The 14,307-nt window shown below is 43.0% G+C and overlaps 1 protein-coding gene across 8 annotated transcripts in view; it reads right to left on the reverse strand.

Moving 5' to 3' along the window:
• The window catches only part of EPHB1 (EPH receptor B1), a 252,936-nt gene that overhangs the window by 39,976 nt on the left and 198,653 nt on the right, over positions 1–14,307 (reverse strand). For all 8 annotated transcript variants that reach the window (XR_014471836.1, XR_014471837.1, XM_083178424.1 and 5 more), the window contains 3 exons: positions 13,453–13,700; positions 8,039–8,254; positions 528–677 (listed from right to left, as the gene is read on the reverse strand). Coding sequence is in view for 6 of the 8 variants with exons in the window: in XM_083178424.1 (XP_083034550.1) it covers positions 528–677; positions 8,039–8,254; positions 13,453–13,700 (614 nt within the window). In the remaining 2 variants the exon portion in view is untranslated. The remainder of the gene's footprint in view (positions 1–527; positions 678–8,038; positions 8,255–13,452; positions 13,701–14,307) is intronic.

Below are 14,307 nucleotides of genomic sequence, written 5' to 3' on the forward strand. Positions count from 1 at the left end.
TATAGCGCATGGCATGCAATTTGAACTCGATGTGATCTAGAAGAGAATGCATGCAGTACAAAATGTACCGTGTTTGGGCACCTTGAGAACATGCATGGTGATTAGCAGATACATGTTTGATCAGTCCTGTTACGTGTGAGAATAGGATGGATGGATGTGATTGTCAGATACACATATGTGAGTGCAATCCTTAGTTATACAGTGCTCTAAGCTATATTTATAAATTATTTTTTATTAATATATTATATAGACCAGGCATGTCCAACGTTGGCCCTCCAGATGTTGTGAAACTACACATCCCAGCATACTTTGCCACAGTTTTGCTATTAGAGAATGCTAAAACTATTGCAAAGCATGCTGGGATGTGTAGTTTCAAAACATCTGGAGGGCCAACGTTGGACATGCCTGATATAGACAGTTTATAACGGATGTCAGAGTATCTATTACACACTGACTGTAACGCGGGATCCTGGCTACAATGCTGAGCATAACAATAAGGCAGGTGCAATATAAATATATGTTCTTACATCCTGATTGGACATGTCCCAGTATGGCCGTTCTCCAAATGACATCACCTCCCACATGACAATGCCATAACTCCAGACGTCACTGGCTGATGTGAATTTCCGGTAGGCAATGGCTTCTGGGGCCGTCCATCTCACTGGGATCTTCCCGCCCTGGAATACAAATTTCAGACATGTACACAAGTACGATTCCTTCACCTGGCAAATAACCAAGGAAGATTTACATAAGAAATAACTGTATCATGGGAGCCGTGGATCAGACGCTCAGGAGTATGCAAGTATGACGCAGATATCACAGACCAAGGCCACATGAACATATGAGATGCACAGGGCCCCTCAATTCTATGGTACCTCTCTGAGCAGGGGCAGGTGGTGGCCACACAATTAATGCAGAGAGTCAGCATTCGCTACCTGCCTTCCAGCCTGCAGCCAGACAGTGAATGGCTATTAGCATGCTGATTGGTAGATGGCATGAGCGATCTGCCAATCAGAGTGCTGACAGCCATTCACTGTTTGGAAGTACTGGCCATCATTCTAGTTCATACGCAAAGTTGCAAAGCTTTGTGCATGCTTTAAACACCGCCCGCACGAACGACGCCCCCTCCTGCGCGCATGCGAATAGATTTTTACGATAAACATCCATTCGCAGTTTGGTCGCTGACCATCAAATGATTTCTAAGGTGCGTGCAAATCTAAGCCACTCTCAGGTGTCCTAGATTTGCCACTACCTTGAACGGGAAGAGGGCGGGCAGCTGAGATCTGGTGACGTCAGCTGCCGCCACCGCCACCCGCATCATCGCCGAATTACCATGACAAGGCCTAGCATTACCATGTGAATGCCCATGAAACACTGGGCGTTCCCATGGGAACAGCCCGTTAACCGCCGCCCCACGCCCCCTGCCCGCACTGCTAGGTGCGAATGGGACGGAGAATAACAAATTCGCCTTTCACTCTTGCACCCAGCATCTGCACATGCGCATAAATGCTTATGAGCATAAGCTAAACATTGCCCCCCCGTGCGAACGCGCGGGGGGAGCGATCAAATCAGAACCACCCCCACTGTGTAATGTGAGGAGTTGGCACAAGACCACAGGAGGGGGATTTTGTATAATTGGTTCTTGTGAATAGGTGTGTACGAACCCCCTTGTACATTGTTTGCCCACAGTTTATTATGCTGTTAAGACGACCCACGGGTGGAATTTAGATAATATGCATCATATGTCCGAAGTGATCAAGTACATGTGTAATGTGTGCACTATACACAGTCACAATTGGGATTAGGGGTAAATATCTGCAGATACTGCCACAGGGTTCAGTTCTAGGGCCCATTTTGTTTAAAATTTTTATTAAAGATATTGGGATGGGGTTACTCAGCAATGTATCCATCTTTGCGGATGATACAAAACTGAGCAGAGTTATTAAATCATCAGAAGATGTCACCACGCTTCAAAATGATCTGGACAATCTAGACGAGTGGGCATAAACGTGGAAGATGAGGTTCAATGTGGACAAATGCAAGGTCATGCACCTTGGGAGACATAACCAGTGTGCTAGTTATAACCTAAGCAGGGGTGAATTGGGTAATTCAGTACTCGAAAAGGATCTAGGAGTCCTAATAGACAACAAACTGGGGTGTAATGCTCAATGTAATATAGCAACTAAAAAGGCCAACAAAACTCTAGCATGTATGGGACTCAAAAGTAATTATGCCTCTGTACAAATCATTGGTTAGACCGCACCTCAAATATGGAGTACAATTCTGGGCCCCACACTATAAAAAGGACATCATAGAATTAGAAAAAATCCAAAGAAGAGCAACAAAGCTTATTAGGGGAATGGAGAATTTAAGCTACGAGGAGAGATTAAACAAGCTGGAACTATTTACACCAGAGAAGAGACATTTAAGGGGGGACATGCTCAACATGTACAAATATATCAGGGGCCAATATAAGGAACTGTCAAACACCCTTTTTTCTGCTAGACAGGAATCTAGGACGAGAGGGCACGAGTTTAGATTAGAAGAAAAAAGATTTTGTTCATCTAGAAGAAAAAATTTCTTTACAGTCAGAACAGTCAAACTTTGGAACTCTCTTCCTGGAGAAGTGGTGTCGGCAGACACTATAAATTCATTTAAAAAAAGGTTGGATAAACATTTATGGGTTAAAATCATCCATGGGTACGAATAAGTAACAATCTGTCTTTAAAATATCAGAACATACTATATTTGTTATACTTTAGAGCAGAGAAGGGAAAGGGGGGACATGATAGAAACGTTTAAATATATTAAGGGTTTTAACAAGGTACAGGTGGGAGACATTCTTCACAGGAAGAGGAGCAACAGAACACGAGGACATGCACTGAAACTAGAGGGAGGAAGATTCAGGAGAAATGTGAGGAAGAATTACGTCACAGAAAGAGTAGTAGATAAGTGGAATAGCCAACCATCAGAGGTGGTAGACGCACATACAGTAGTACAATTTAAACATGCTTGGGATAAGCATATTGATATCCTTACAAAAAAATAAGGATCAAATATGGTTTGAGGTAACATGTTTACAAAAAGGGGCAGACTAGATGGGCCAAGTGGTTCTTATCTGCCGTCAAATTCTATGTTTCTATGTTACAACAAGGGATTAGCTACTATAAACATAGGTTGAACTAGATGGACGCAAGTCTTTATTCAGCCTCACCTACTATGTAACAATAAAAGTGTCACAGTGTCTCGCAGCTATGCACTCAATTAAGATCACAAAAATCATCTATCACTGCAGGATGGGATTCTTTTTTTTTATTGTTGATTCTGCATTTCATAACACGGACACTGCATTACCATCCCAATGCTCAGGACTACAATACACCTACATGCCTTCACCAGGAAGGACAGCGTGAATGGCCTAACTGTCCATTATGTTCCCGAACAAAACAATCCCTGTTCCTCCTGAAATGGAGGATTGTACAGTATCTAGAAGCTGCAGCTCCCAGCATTAACCAACTTTATTAATATTACTGCTTATTTCAAGGACAGAAGAAACCTTGACTTGAAGAAATGCATTTAATCTAGTGTGATAAAGACGTCTCATTCAGGACCTCGCCATATCTACCGAGCAATGAATTCTCCTCTGCATCTGACTAACATGAACTGAAAAGTGCTGTATTCAATCATCACTCTGAGAAATAAGCTATGCATTATGGATGGGATTTAGATGGGATTACAGAATGGCAGGAAAAGTAAAAGAAGAGGAAATAAGGAAGGAACAAGAGACTATCTAACGCTGACCAGATGTGAGCTGAGCTCATAGACAAATCAGCCTCATTTAAACAGCCGGTCTCCATTATGTTTGTAGAGCAGAGATTTGGTATTATCCGGCGTAAGATGAGGTTTCAACAGCTTTGTTCTTTTATTTAATAAAGATTTATTCCTAAGGCTCCGGCCCCTCCGTTTTATTATTATTTATCTGCATAAATGTTCTTGAGGATTAACCCTCCGGTGCCTGATACAGAGAATGTTCTCGTGACTATTGTGACGTTGTCTAACTGAGGCACTGTAGATCAATGTTACCCAGAATTCCCCAGCAGTCCTGGTCAGCACTGGATTTACCATTCATGTGTCGTCATAGTTCCAGGATTGCACAGCTTCAGTGGCAGCTGCGTCTGTGGGCTGCATCACAAGCCACACAATGCCTGGGGGGGGGGGGGGGGGGGGGGTGTTAACGCATATGAGAACATGTAATGCTGTATGCAATATATGTGTTGGCTGCCTTACCCGGGGATCAGCAGCGCCATTGTGTTTCACTGACAGGACACAGCACTCCTCTATAAGCCCACCCCCAGACTCTCATTGGCTGGTTGCACAGGAGTCTGTGGACAAGCTGAGTGCTGTGTACTATGTTTTGTCAGCTCAGTGAAATACAGCGCTGCTGATTGCATGTATGTTTATATGTGTTACCCCCCCTCCCATTGCAATGGGCGGTTTGCACTGAAGCCCATAGGCTGCATCAGCCACAATAATATTGAGATGGAGGCAGATGCATTTGCACATTGACCACACCATTGAAGATCTCAGCAACCCTATGGTTGCCCGGAATATCCATTGCCACAAAGCAGCTGGTCCACTCTAACTGAATTGTCACCCCCTTTACTTACTGCATCCTGACTGAAAATAATTTTCTGTCCAAGGGCCAGATTCTCCAAGCTTCAAAAGTGATAAAATGGAGAGTAATAAACAGCCAGCCAATCAGCACCTACCTGCCATGTCACAGACTGTGTTTGAAAAATGTCAGACAGGAGCTGATTGGCTGGTTTTTCACTCTCCATTTCATCACTTTTAAAGCTTAGAGAATCTTGCCCAACATCTGCATCGCAACCATCTGTAAGCAAACAGTCTGTGCGCAGTGCTAATGTAATGCAGGTGCAGAATAAAAATTTTCACTTTTGCAAACATGGTATTCTGTCCACCTATGAATCAGGCCTCTGCTGCTTCTGCTTCCCTAGGCCTGATCTACTATATGTGTCCTTCTGTGGCTTTCCCACCAAACTGTAGCATTGCTCAACGGGAGGAGGGGCTGAGTGGATGCAGACATTTCTTCCCTTTCCACTAAGACCACCCTAGGGTCTGTATAGAGGACAAGTATGTCTTCCCCAAATGTAACTCAGGAGCTGCTCAGGAACTACACTGACCTACAGTTATATGGAACTACATAAATGTCAGGCAAATATTATTGTTTGTGCAGTGCCACATACTGGTCTCATGTAACCTATTAGTCTAATTATATGTACATACTAAGTAGACTAATCTGGTTTGGATTACCATGGTACATTAGAATTTGCTCCATACGTGAACTCATGTGTATTTGATATAGAGAAGTGCACACAATAAACATAAAACACATTTGGGACTGATTCACATTTATCATAAAAGCAAAAAAAGTAAGTAATTTTGGGGTTTATTCTGGTTTGGGCGGCTGGGCCGTAAGCGTAAGTTCCTGGTTTTTTTTTGATCTGCGCATGCGTACCTTCCGTAATGCGCAGGCGCGATGACTCCACAACGCTCACGGACGGGTCTTTCCGTGCGAAAAAACCTGTCCACAAGATTACGGTCATTGTGGGCGGCATATGGGCGTGTTGAGGGGAGCGGCCGAAATAATGAGGGAAACTGGGCGTAAACATGGGCGTACACGGGGGAGTGCACAAAAAATGTATGGTGCTACTACCGCTCGATCGGCGAAAGCACCGTTAATTTCGGACACAAAACAGACGGCCGCCACCGCCACCTCCATACCACCCCTACAGATAACGCATGAGAGCGGACGCCTGGGTCTGCTAATTAACGCCGATTACTACTCAAACACAGACACCTGAATGTAATAAGCAATGCTGCAGTCTATTAAGTCCAAACCATTATTTCACTACCTGCAAGCCACACACAGCACTCAAACACATTGGAAGCATATCTTTCTACACTTCTCTACATGTAAAGGTTGGTTTCATTTTAGTTAAGATTCTTTTTAAGACCTGCTTATATATGCCAAGGTAGTTATTTGGAAACCATTTACACACATTCAGTAAGTGTTTTCATATACTTTAAACAGCAGCACACTCAATCTACACAAGTCGACATGTGTCAACCTTTTCACTCTAATTCAAACATAGTTTTTGTATTTATGATAAAAATACATAAACCACATCTAACAGCTACAAGATGTTTCAGCAATGTTTTAAGGCCATGGCCTCTATTTAGTCAAAATGTATTTTTATTAGGCTGTTCATAAAGGTAGATAATTAAGGTAACATAAAACAATAATTGAATAACAATTAGAATAAATCATTTAATTGTCTTAATCATAGTTGAAAGGCTAGATTAGCAGGGCCATATATGTGAAGGGTATGCCAGCGTGCATGGACGTACGCTCACTCATGATCGGTGACATACGCTGAGTTTTCCATTGAAAACAGGGGAGACCCATCCGTGCACGGTGGAGTACGCTCAGATTGCCGCAAGATGTCAGTGGGAAAACGGACGAAAGACGTCCGTAAACGGTGGCGTACGCTCTGTTGTACGCCAGTTGTCGGTGTATAAGCGGTGATCCGCCCGTGTACGGTGGCGTACGCTCAAGTGTACGCCACTCCCCTTTGTCGGTGTTTGTGGCCGTTCATATGCAGATGTTTTGTGGGTGGACTTTCGTTCACCGTCCGCGTACGGGAAACGTACGCTGATACGGAACGTACGTACGTTTGGCCGCCTCAACCAGAATAAGGCCCAATGTCTCTGGAACAAACCATGTTGCCATTCAAGGGGAGCAAATACATTTATATTTATTTTAGAGATCTGTGGGTTCTGTTTTACCTAGATTTACTCGGATCTCAAAGCGGGATTTTATTGGCTATTGGCTGTCACATGTTTTGATAACCGATAAGATCCCGCTTTGAGAACCGAGTAAACCTGGATAAAACCGGGACCCGCACATCTCACTTTTTTTTCTGTGCAAGGTAAACACTGGCTGCTTTTGTATGTGGCCTACAAATGTTAGACAGCTTCCTTTTTACACAGCAATTTGGTTTTCAGTTAGAACATCCCCCACCCAAAATTAACTCTCCCTGCATAGGTTACATCAGCCCCACCCGCAGCTCAGCATGGTTCTGCCCAGCTATTTGCTTTACTTACAATCATGAATCAGTACTACACAAAACCTCACCAGACACAATACTGAAATAATTATTATTATTAATTATAATTATTTTCATTATTTCTACTACTACAATATTATAATAATAATAAAGAGTCTGGGGCTGATTATGTTAAATTCAGTCACCTCATATTGTACCAAAATACATGTACTGTGTACTGCTGCCAATGTAAACAAATCACTAAGCAGTGAATGTATAATTGGAAAAACTTGACACATGTGAAAAAGGGACATTATGTGGGGTGGAAAACATTGACCTACGTCATAGACAAGTGGGAAATATCCGATAACATAGAGCCAGGTGCCGCCATTTATATCAGCCAAAATATTTGTTTTCATTTTCTAATCCGCACCAGAAAAAGTGACTACCCTGCTAATAGATGCCTCAGCACATGTGCAGGGGTGCAGCGACTAGTTACCCTCACCAAGGCCTGATGGGGAGGCCGGCTGGAGACCAGCTGCTTAGCGGGACAGTATCACCCAGGCTATGTAGATTTCCCAAGGGCCCAGATCATTAAAAATAGTAATATTATTTATATAGCACTTTTCTCAAATAGCACTCAAGGCGCTCCACAGATACCTTAAACATATGTAAATATTCATAAAACACAGAACCCATGAACATAATACAAAAGCGAAGCAGCCATTTTGATGTCATAAGTTCCAAGGATCACTCACTCGACTGATAAAAGATCCAAGGGAGGCAGCCATTTTAAGTGCATGATATTGGATTACACTGGGCAGAGCGGGCAATTCCTATTCTGCCATTTTATGCACCACCTTATGAAACAAGCACCAGAATATGGCCTTTAAAATCAGAAACCATCTTACCAGAGAGCTGGTATATGTTGGATCCGAGGTGTCATCCTGCAGATAGCGAGAGAGCCCAAAGTCTGACACCTTACAGACCAAGTTGCTGTTCACCAGGATATTCCTGGCTGCCAGGTCTCGATGTACGTAATTCATTTCCGATAGATACTTCATTCCGGCTGCGATACCTCGAAGCATTCCTACCAGCTGGATCACCGTAAACTGCCCGTCATTTTGCTAGAAAAAAAAAATGGCCATTTAGATAACAACATTTAATCATTATTTATTTTAACAAACGCATAATAAAAGAGCATGCCGGCCTTAATACTACAATTCAAACAAATGCAGCAGTGATTGCTATAACAACATAATGACGGATATAAGAGCTGAACATGCTGTACGGTACAAAGATGTGCTGTATACGCTTTTCAGAAATCCCCACCAGGTACACCCTTCCTTTCTGCACCACAAACCACCAAGGACTTCATATTCAGTGCAGCTCGTAAATACAGAAGCACATACACAGGAGCTGCTGTACTACAGCTGGATGTGAAATACATAATAATAAGCAGGCTTTATTTTCTCCGATGTGTGCGCTTCTGTCAGACATGCGAGTGAGTCACAATGTGGCATAAATACTGCAGTAACCCAACTGTCAGTTCTGCTCATTAGTGGATGAAACTGGAGAAATACACACACGTGTTATAACAAGGTCCGTGCTTACTGAGCACAAATACTGTATACAGTGGGTTTGGGTATAATTTCTCTGCTAGACTGGCAATATTGGAAGCTGTACACTGTGAAGGTGTAGTAATTGACCCACTTTTGAGTGCATGCTATTTGAATGCTACTGTGATAATGTATATACTATATATATATATGTATGTATGTATGTATGTATGTATGTATGTATGTATGTATCTATCTATCTATCTATAAAAGAAAGAGGAATAGAGTGCGCCTCAATATGTGCCACCACCAGCAAAATCTTAATCTGAAGTAATAATACTACAGTTTAACTGGATACAATTATAAACAATTTTTAATAACAATAAAATCTTTCATGTCTTAAAAGGCAGGTTCCATTTGCAGCATATGAAAGTCCAGTAGTTCAGATTTTATGAATTCATAGATATGAACCTCAGACAAAAACCCGACACGTTTCGTCGTCAAGTCATCAGGGGTAGTACATCATTGGTATAGAAATGATTGAAAATGTAGGGAACAAAAGTGTCCTCTAAGACTTCTGGTAATATTTACAGATATTCACTCGTATCGAGTATTCACTAGTGAGTTCCTCACAACTGAACAAAGTTTCAGGACAGTATTAATCAGAGTGATCTTGCTTGATTTAAATAAGTAAATCAGGGCCAATCTCCAACAACACGTGTCAGACTCAGACGCTGCATGTGTCTGATATACAGATGTAGCCCTCTTCATCCTTGCAGGGGCTGGCGATTCTGTCACCGCGCCCCATGGCAACGGAGCCTGCCGCCGGTCCCCGCCGCCTCCCCCGCTGGTCCCCCTCGCCACCTCGACCTGGGCAGTGTCTCCCTGTAGGGGAGACGAGGCAGGGAGACGCTGCCGTGATTCTGGGACGCACGTGGGCGTGAGACGCGCCGCGTCCCACCTTATCGCCGGCGCTCGCCAGTGAAAGGGATCTGGTGGGCGCCGGGAACAAATGGAGCCGGCTCCATCTGTATGTAGGTTGGCATGTTCCTATTCTGTATATGTGTTGCAGAATAAATGACAGCTTAAGGTTACATTTGCTAAAGCTTCTAAAAAAAAAAAAAAAAAAAAAGGTGCTGTTGCCCATAGCAACCAATCATTATAATTTCTGTATTGCATCTTAGAAAATGACAGACAGGATCTGATAGGTTGCTATGGGCAACATGACCTGTTTTAGTTATAGAAGCTTTAGTAAATTTACTGCTTAGTTTAGAACATTACATATGATTTTTGTTGTGATTTTCTTTGACAAGAACAGAATTTGGGGACTTGACCTGCAGAGCTGTGGAAGGGAAATGATACCCCCTGACAGGTATAAGTTATTGTCACCTTATTCCAGGGTTGCCCAACCCTCCTGGGAATGGCTAGGAGGCTCCCTTAAAATTGGGTCACCCTCCCGGGCCCCCGGAAAGGTGGACAACACTCCCGGATACTGGTGTCTATCCACCCACGCAGAAGAATTAATTTCCCACGGTTTGTGGCTTTTTGTAGAGAGAGGTGGGGCCAAATATGCTAATCATGTCATTTAGCCCCACCCCCTCCACGAAGATCACCGACTTGTGGGATTTACAGTACTGGGGCGGGGCTTGATGACGGCTACATCAGACCCCGCCCCCAAAGCGCTGCTGACAGTCTCCTCTCTGGGCTTCTCCCAGAGAGGAGAATGTAAAAGTAGGATCACAGCATCCAATCATTGGGGAGCATAGGTCACCATGTCTGGTTTTTTTATGGATCCAGTTGTCACCCCAAACACCCTCACTGTGTCAATCAGTCTGGGCCTCTAGTGCTTGGAAATTCTTACCAGTGATAATTGCATGTAGAGTGGATTAAGCGGTCACATGCAACTAAATACAGCCAGAGAAATACAGAAGCATCCGTGGTACTGTCCAAAACATGCCATCTTTATGTCCCACTATAAACTAGGGCCGGCCCTTGGGATACAACAACTACAACCAGAGAAAGCAGATGACATAAACAGAAAACACTGACAGCGACAGAATCACACAACGACACATGAGAGTGTTCGTCTCCTCTGTTATACCCAGTCTCCTCCACTCCTGTTATATTCCTTCTCAGACATAGGAGGCCCCAGTGGATTGAATCCTATAACCTACTTTCAGAAGGAACCAGGCTCCAATTAATATCCCTATTTTTATCCATAGGCTGAAATTAGATTTTTTTTAGGTCAGCTGCAGTTAGTAGCTACTTCATCTTCACAATCACTCGACTATGTCTCCAGACAACTTCATCAATATAGGCCAAGCATGCTCTGTAAGTATGCGTGAGTGTGATCAAAGCAAAACAGTTACAAAAGAGAAGTAAATATTTTAGGGGAGATTCAATAAGGTGCGATTCGTCTCCAACATCATTTTACTGCCGGTACCGTGCCACAGACTGATTCTGAGCAATATTTGTTAAACAGGAAACAGCAGTAAAAAGAGCCTTTTCCGTGAATTTACGCTGGTCTCTTGGCTCTTAAATAGACCCTTAATTGACAGTATCTTAGCAAACAAATTCATTATTAATTACGGGATATAGGAGTAATTGAAAACTTCAGTGCTGAATTTCTACACATCCTCCAATCTACCACACAGATCAAACTCCTCAGCTCTTAAAATGCCCTCTATTTTTCTACTGCTGTTACCTGGGATAAACTCATTAATTTATTAGCTTTTTTGGTGTTTTTGTTAAACGACGCAATGAATTCAGTCCAGAGAGTGGCAGCAGTCTCGGAACCAAGCAATCAATCCAGGTAGAAGGGGTCATGATGGGTCTGTTTTCACATATTTCAATATAACGAGCAAGTTACAGTTTTAGGGGGTATTCAATTAGAGCCGAAAAGGTTTTTTTTGGCACAAAAATGGGTGTACTTTTTTGTTTAGTGACATTTTTTTGGAGCTATTTACCCCCATTTTTTTAGTCTGAAGAATTTAAAAACGTAAAAAATCTCCCGTTTTTTTAAAGCGGCAATCATTTACACGGCAAAACTAGTTTGATTTTGCAGTGTAAATGATTGCCGCTTTAAAAAAAACTGGAGACTTCTTACCAAATCTCTCACTCTCTGAATCTCTCATCCTATTAAATCTCCCCCTTAGGATCTGCAAAAAATTGTAGACCTGTGTATTTTCGTGGCAGTGATCGGGAAAAAAAGCATCCTTATCCCAGATTTGGTTTCACTTGCCTCCGGCAGACGTTTCATAATCCCAGATAAATGCAGGCAACTGGGCTAACTGGATTGCCCTGGGCAAGTCAATTAACTGTGGTAAATTACCAGGGCTAATTAGAACACCAGCCTAGTGTGACACAGAATGAATGGCTAGTTACAAAACAAAGACCTTATTTTGTTAATTGTAGCATTACACCAATTATGTGAGAATGATCCCACTGGCAACCACTTTTCTTGTACAAGGCAGCTGTGATGTAAATTACAGGACAAGTACCTCAAAGTCTCCATTACATATTGCAGTACATGATACATCCCTTTCATCCAGCAACAACTGCATTCCTAAACAGCAGAAAAACATCCACAAGTGTTACACTAAGGGGAAAATTTACTAAAGCTTCTAAAAATGAAAAGAGGTGATGCTGTCCACAACAGCCAATCGTATAGGTCATTTTCTAGGATGCAATAAAGAAATGATATAACAGAATCTGATTGGTTGCTATGGGCAACATCATATTTTCATTTTTAGAAGCTTTAGTAAAAAAAAACCTTAGTCTGCTGACTATTCCATGTTGCATGGCTACACTGGGAGTCTGCTGTCCAGTGCAACCTGCACAGTCACATAACTCATACCCTCCAACTGTACCGTTTTAGCCGGTACAGTACCGTTTTTTTTAACAGTCTGTACCGGCTAAAATAAAGTGTACCGATTTTTTACAGCTCTGGCGGACGGACTCTGGGAGATGTAGTTAATAACATCGCCGGCTGCTGCCCAGGGAGTGTGGGGTAGCAGCCGGCCAGGACTACATTTCCCAGGGTGCACGGCTGTGGGATGTGCAGGCCCGCATTCCCCTGCTCAGGGAGAGACACTGGATGCGGGATGTCACAGCTGTGGGGGGTGGTGTGTGCGAGCCGATCCCCCCTGCCAGCGCCCTCTCCCCTTGCAGCCAGGACCTGCTTGCCCCCTCTCCAGGCTGGATTGGCGGATACGGGTGTGGGACACCCGGATTGGAGCCCTGACCAGAGAGTCTGTGCCCTCCGCGCACCTCTCCTGGGCACTGAGTCGGGGGATCCAGGTGAGTGGGGACCGCGACGACGGTCACACCCACTATCTATGGCCACACCCCCTGGCCTGTACCGATTTTTGTGTCGGAATTGTTGGAGGGTATGCATAACTGTCACAACTTCAATGTTTAATGCTAGAATTTCCAGATCACTCAGTTGTGCATTAAAATAAGGAGGGCTATTTATCAACAAGAGATAAAACTCGATGTGAATGATAAAACTTGTTGCGAATGATAAATGGTGCAACAGCCAATCAGCTCCCAATTGTCCATTTTCAAAGACATAACAGTATCTGATTGGCTGGAACACCCTTTTTTATATGCAAGTTTTATTCTTCAGTGATAAATGAGCCCCTATGTCTGTAGGTGACAAGATCATATAAATGAATAATTACAGAAACCTATAAACAAGACCTATTCGGGGTATTTCAAAGACCAGATTGCAAGAGTCTTGCCTGTACTAAATGGTGCCTGCTTACCCGAAGGAAGGAGTCTAGGGCCCCATTCTCCATGAACTCTGTAATGATCATAACAGGCCGGCTCTTGGTGACCACACCTTCCAGGCGGATGATATTAGGATGATCGAACTGACCCATAATGCTGGCTTCACTCAGGAAGTCCCGTCTTTGCTTTTCCGAGTACCCAGCTTTGAGGGTTTTAATAGCAACATAGATTTCCCTCTTCCCGGGGAGCTTCAAGCGGCCCTTGTATACTTCCCCAAACTCTCCTGCAGGACAGAGAGAAGCCGTTAGGGGAGTAATACAGTAAAAATCAGCAGTGCGGTTAGATTTTTTAAAACAAATTCAGAGTCTCAAAGTAATTTTTTAGAATCAATCCAATCGCTCCTCTTAGTTTATTGTGGTTCTGCATAGTCTCTCATACAGGTCAACAATGTGTCCATCTCATTCACAGTAATGTTCCCACTGAGGCCTCATCTGTGAACCAATGCTTATATCAACATTTTCAAGATGTCTGGCAACAATACATGTTTTTCTGAAACCTTGCCTTCATAAAGAGTGTTCAGCCATTTTGAATAAGTGCCTATTTATGAATTCATATATATATATATATATATATATATATATATATATATATATATATATATATATATATATATATATATATATATATAAAACGGATGTCGATCCGGCACTCCCTGCTGTGGGGTTAAATGCCCTGGTGCCTTTGCAAAAATCAATAGTAGATTGGTAGGTGCTGTCCTTCTGAATAACACACAGCACGGCACTCGAGGACTGTGAAAAACTCAATTTAATAGAGCAACAGTTTCGGAGCTCTTGGCTTGCTGTTATCCTGACGAAGGAGCCAAGAACTCC

This window comes from Crinia signifera, chromosome 3 (genome assembly GCF_055691185.1).
Source record: "Crinia signifera chromosome 3, ASM5569118v1, whole genome shotgun sequence".
NCBI lineage: Eukaryota > Metazoa > Chordata > Amphibia > Anura > Myobatrachidae > Crinia > Crinia signifera.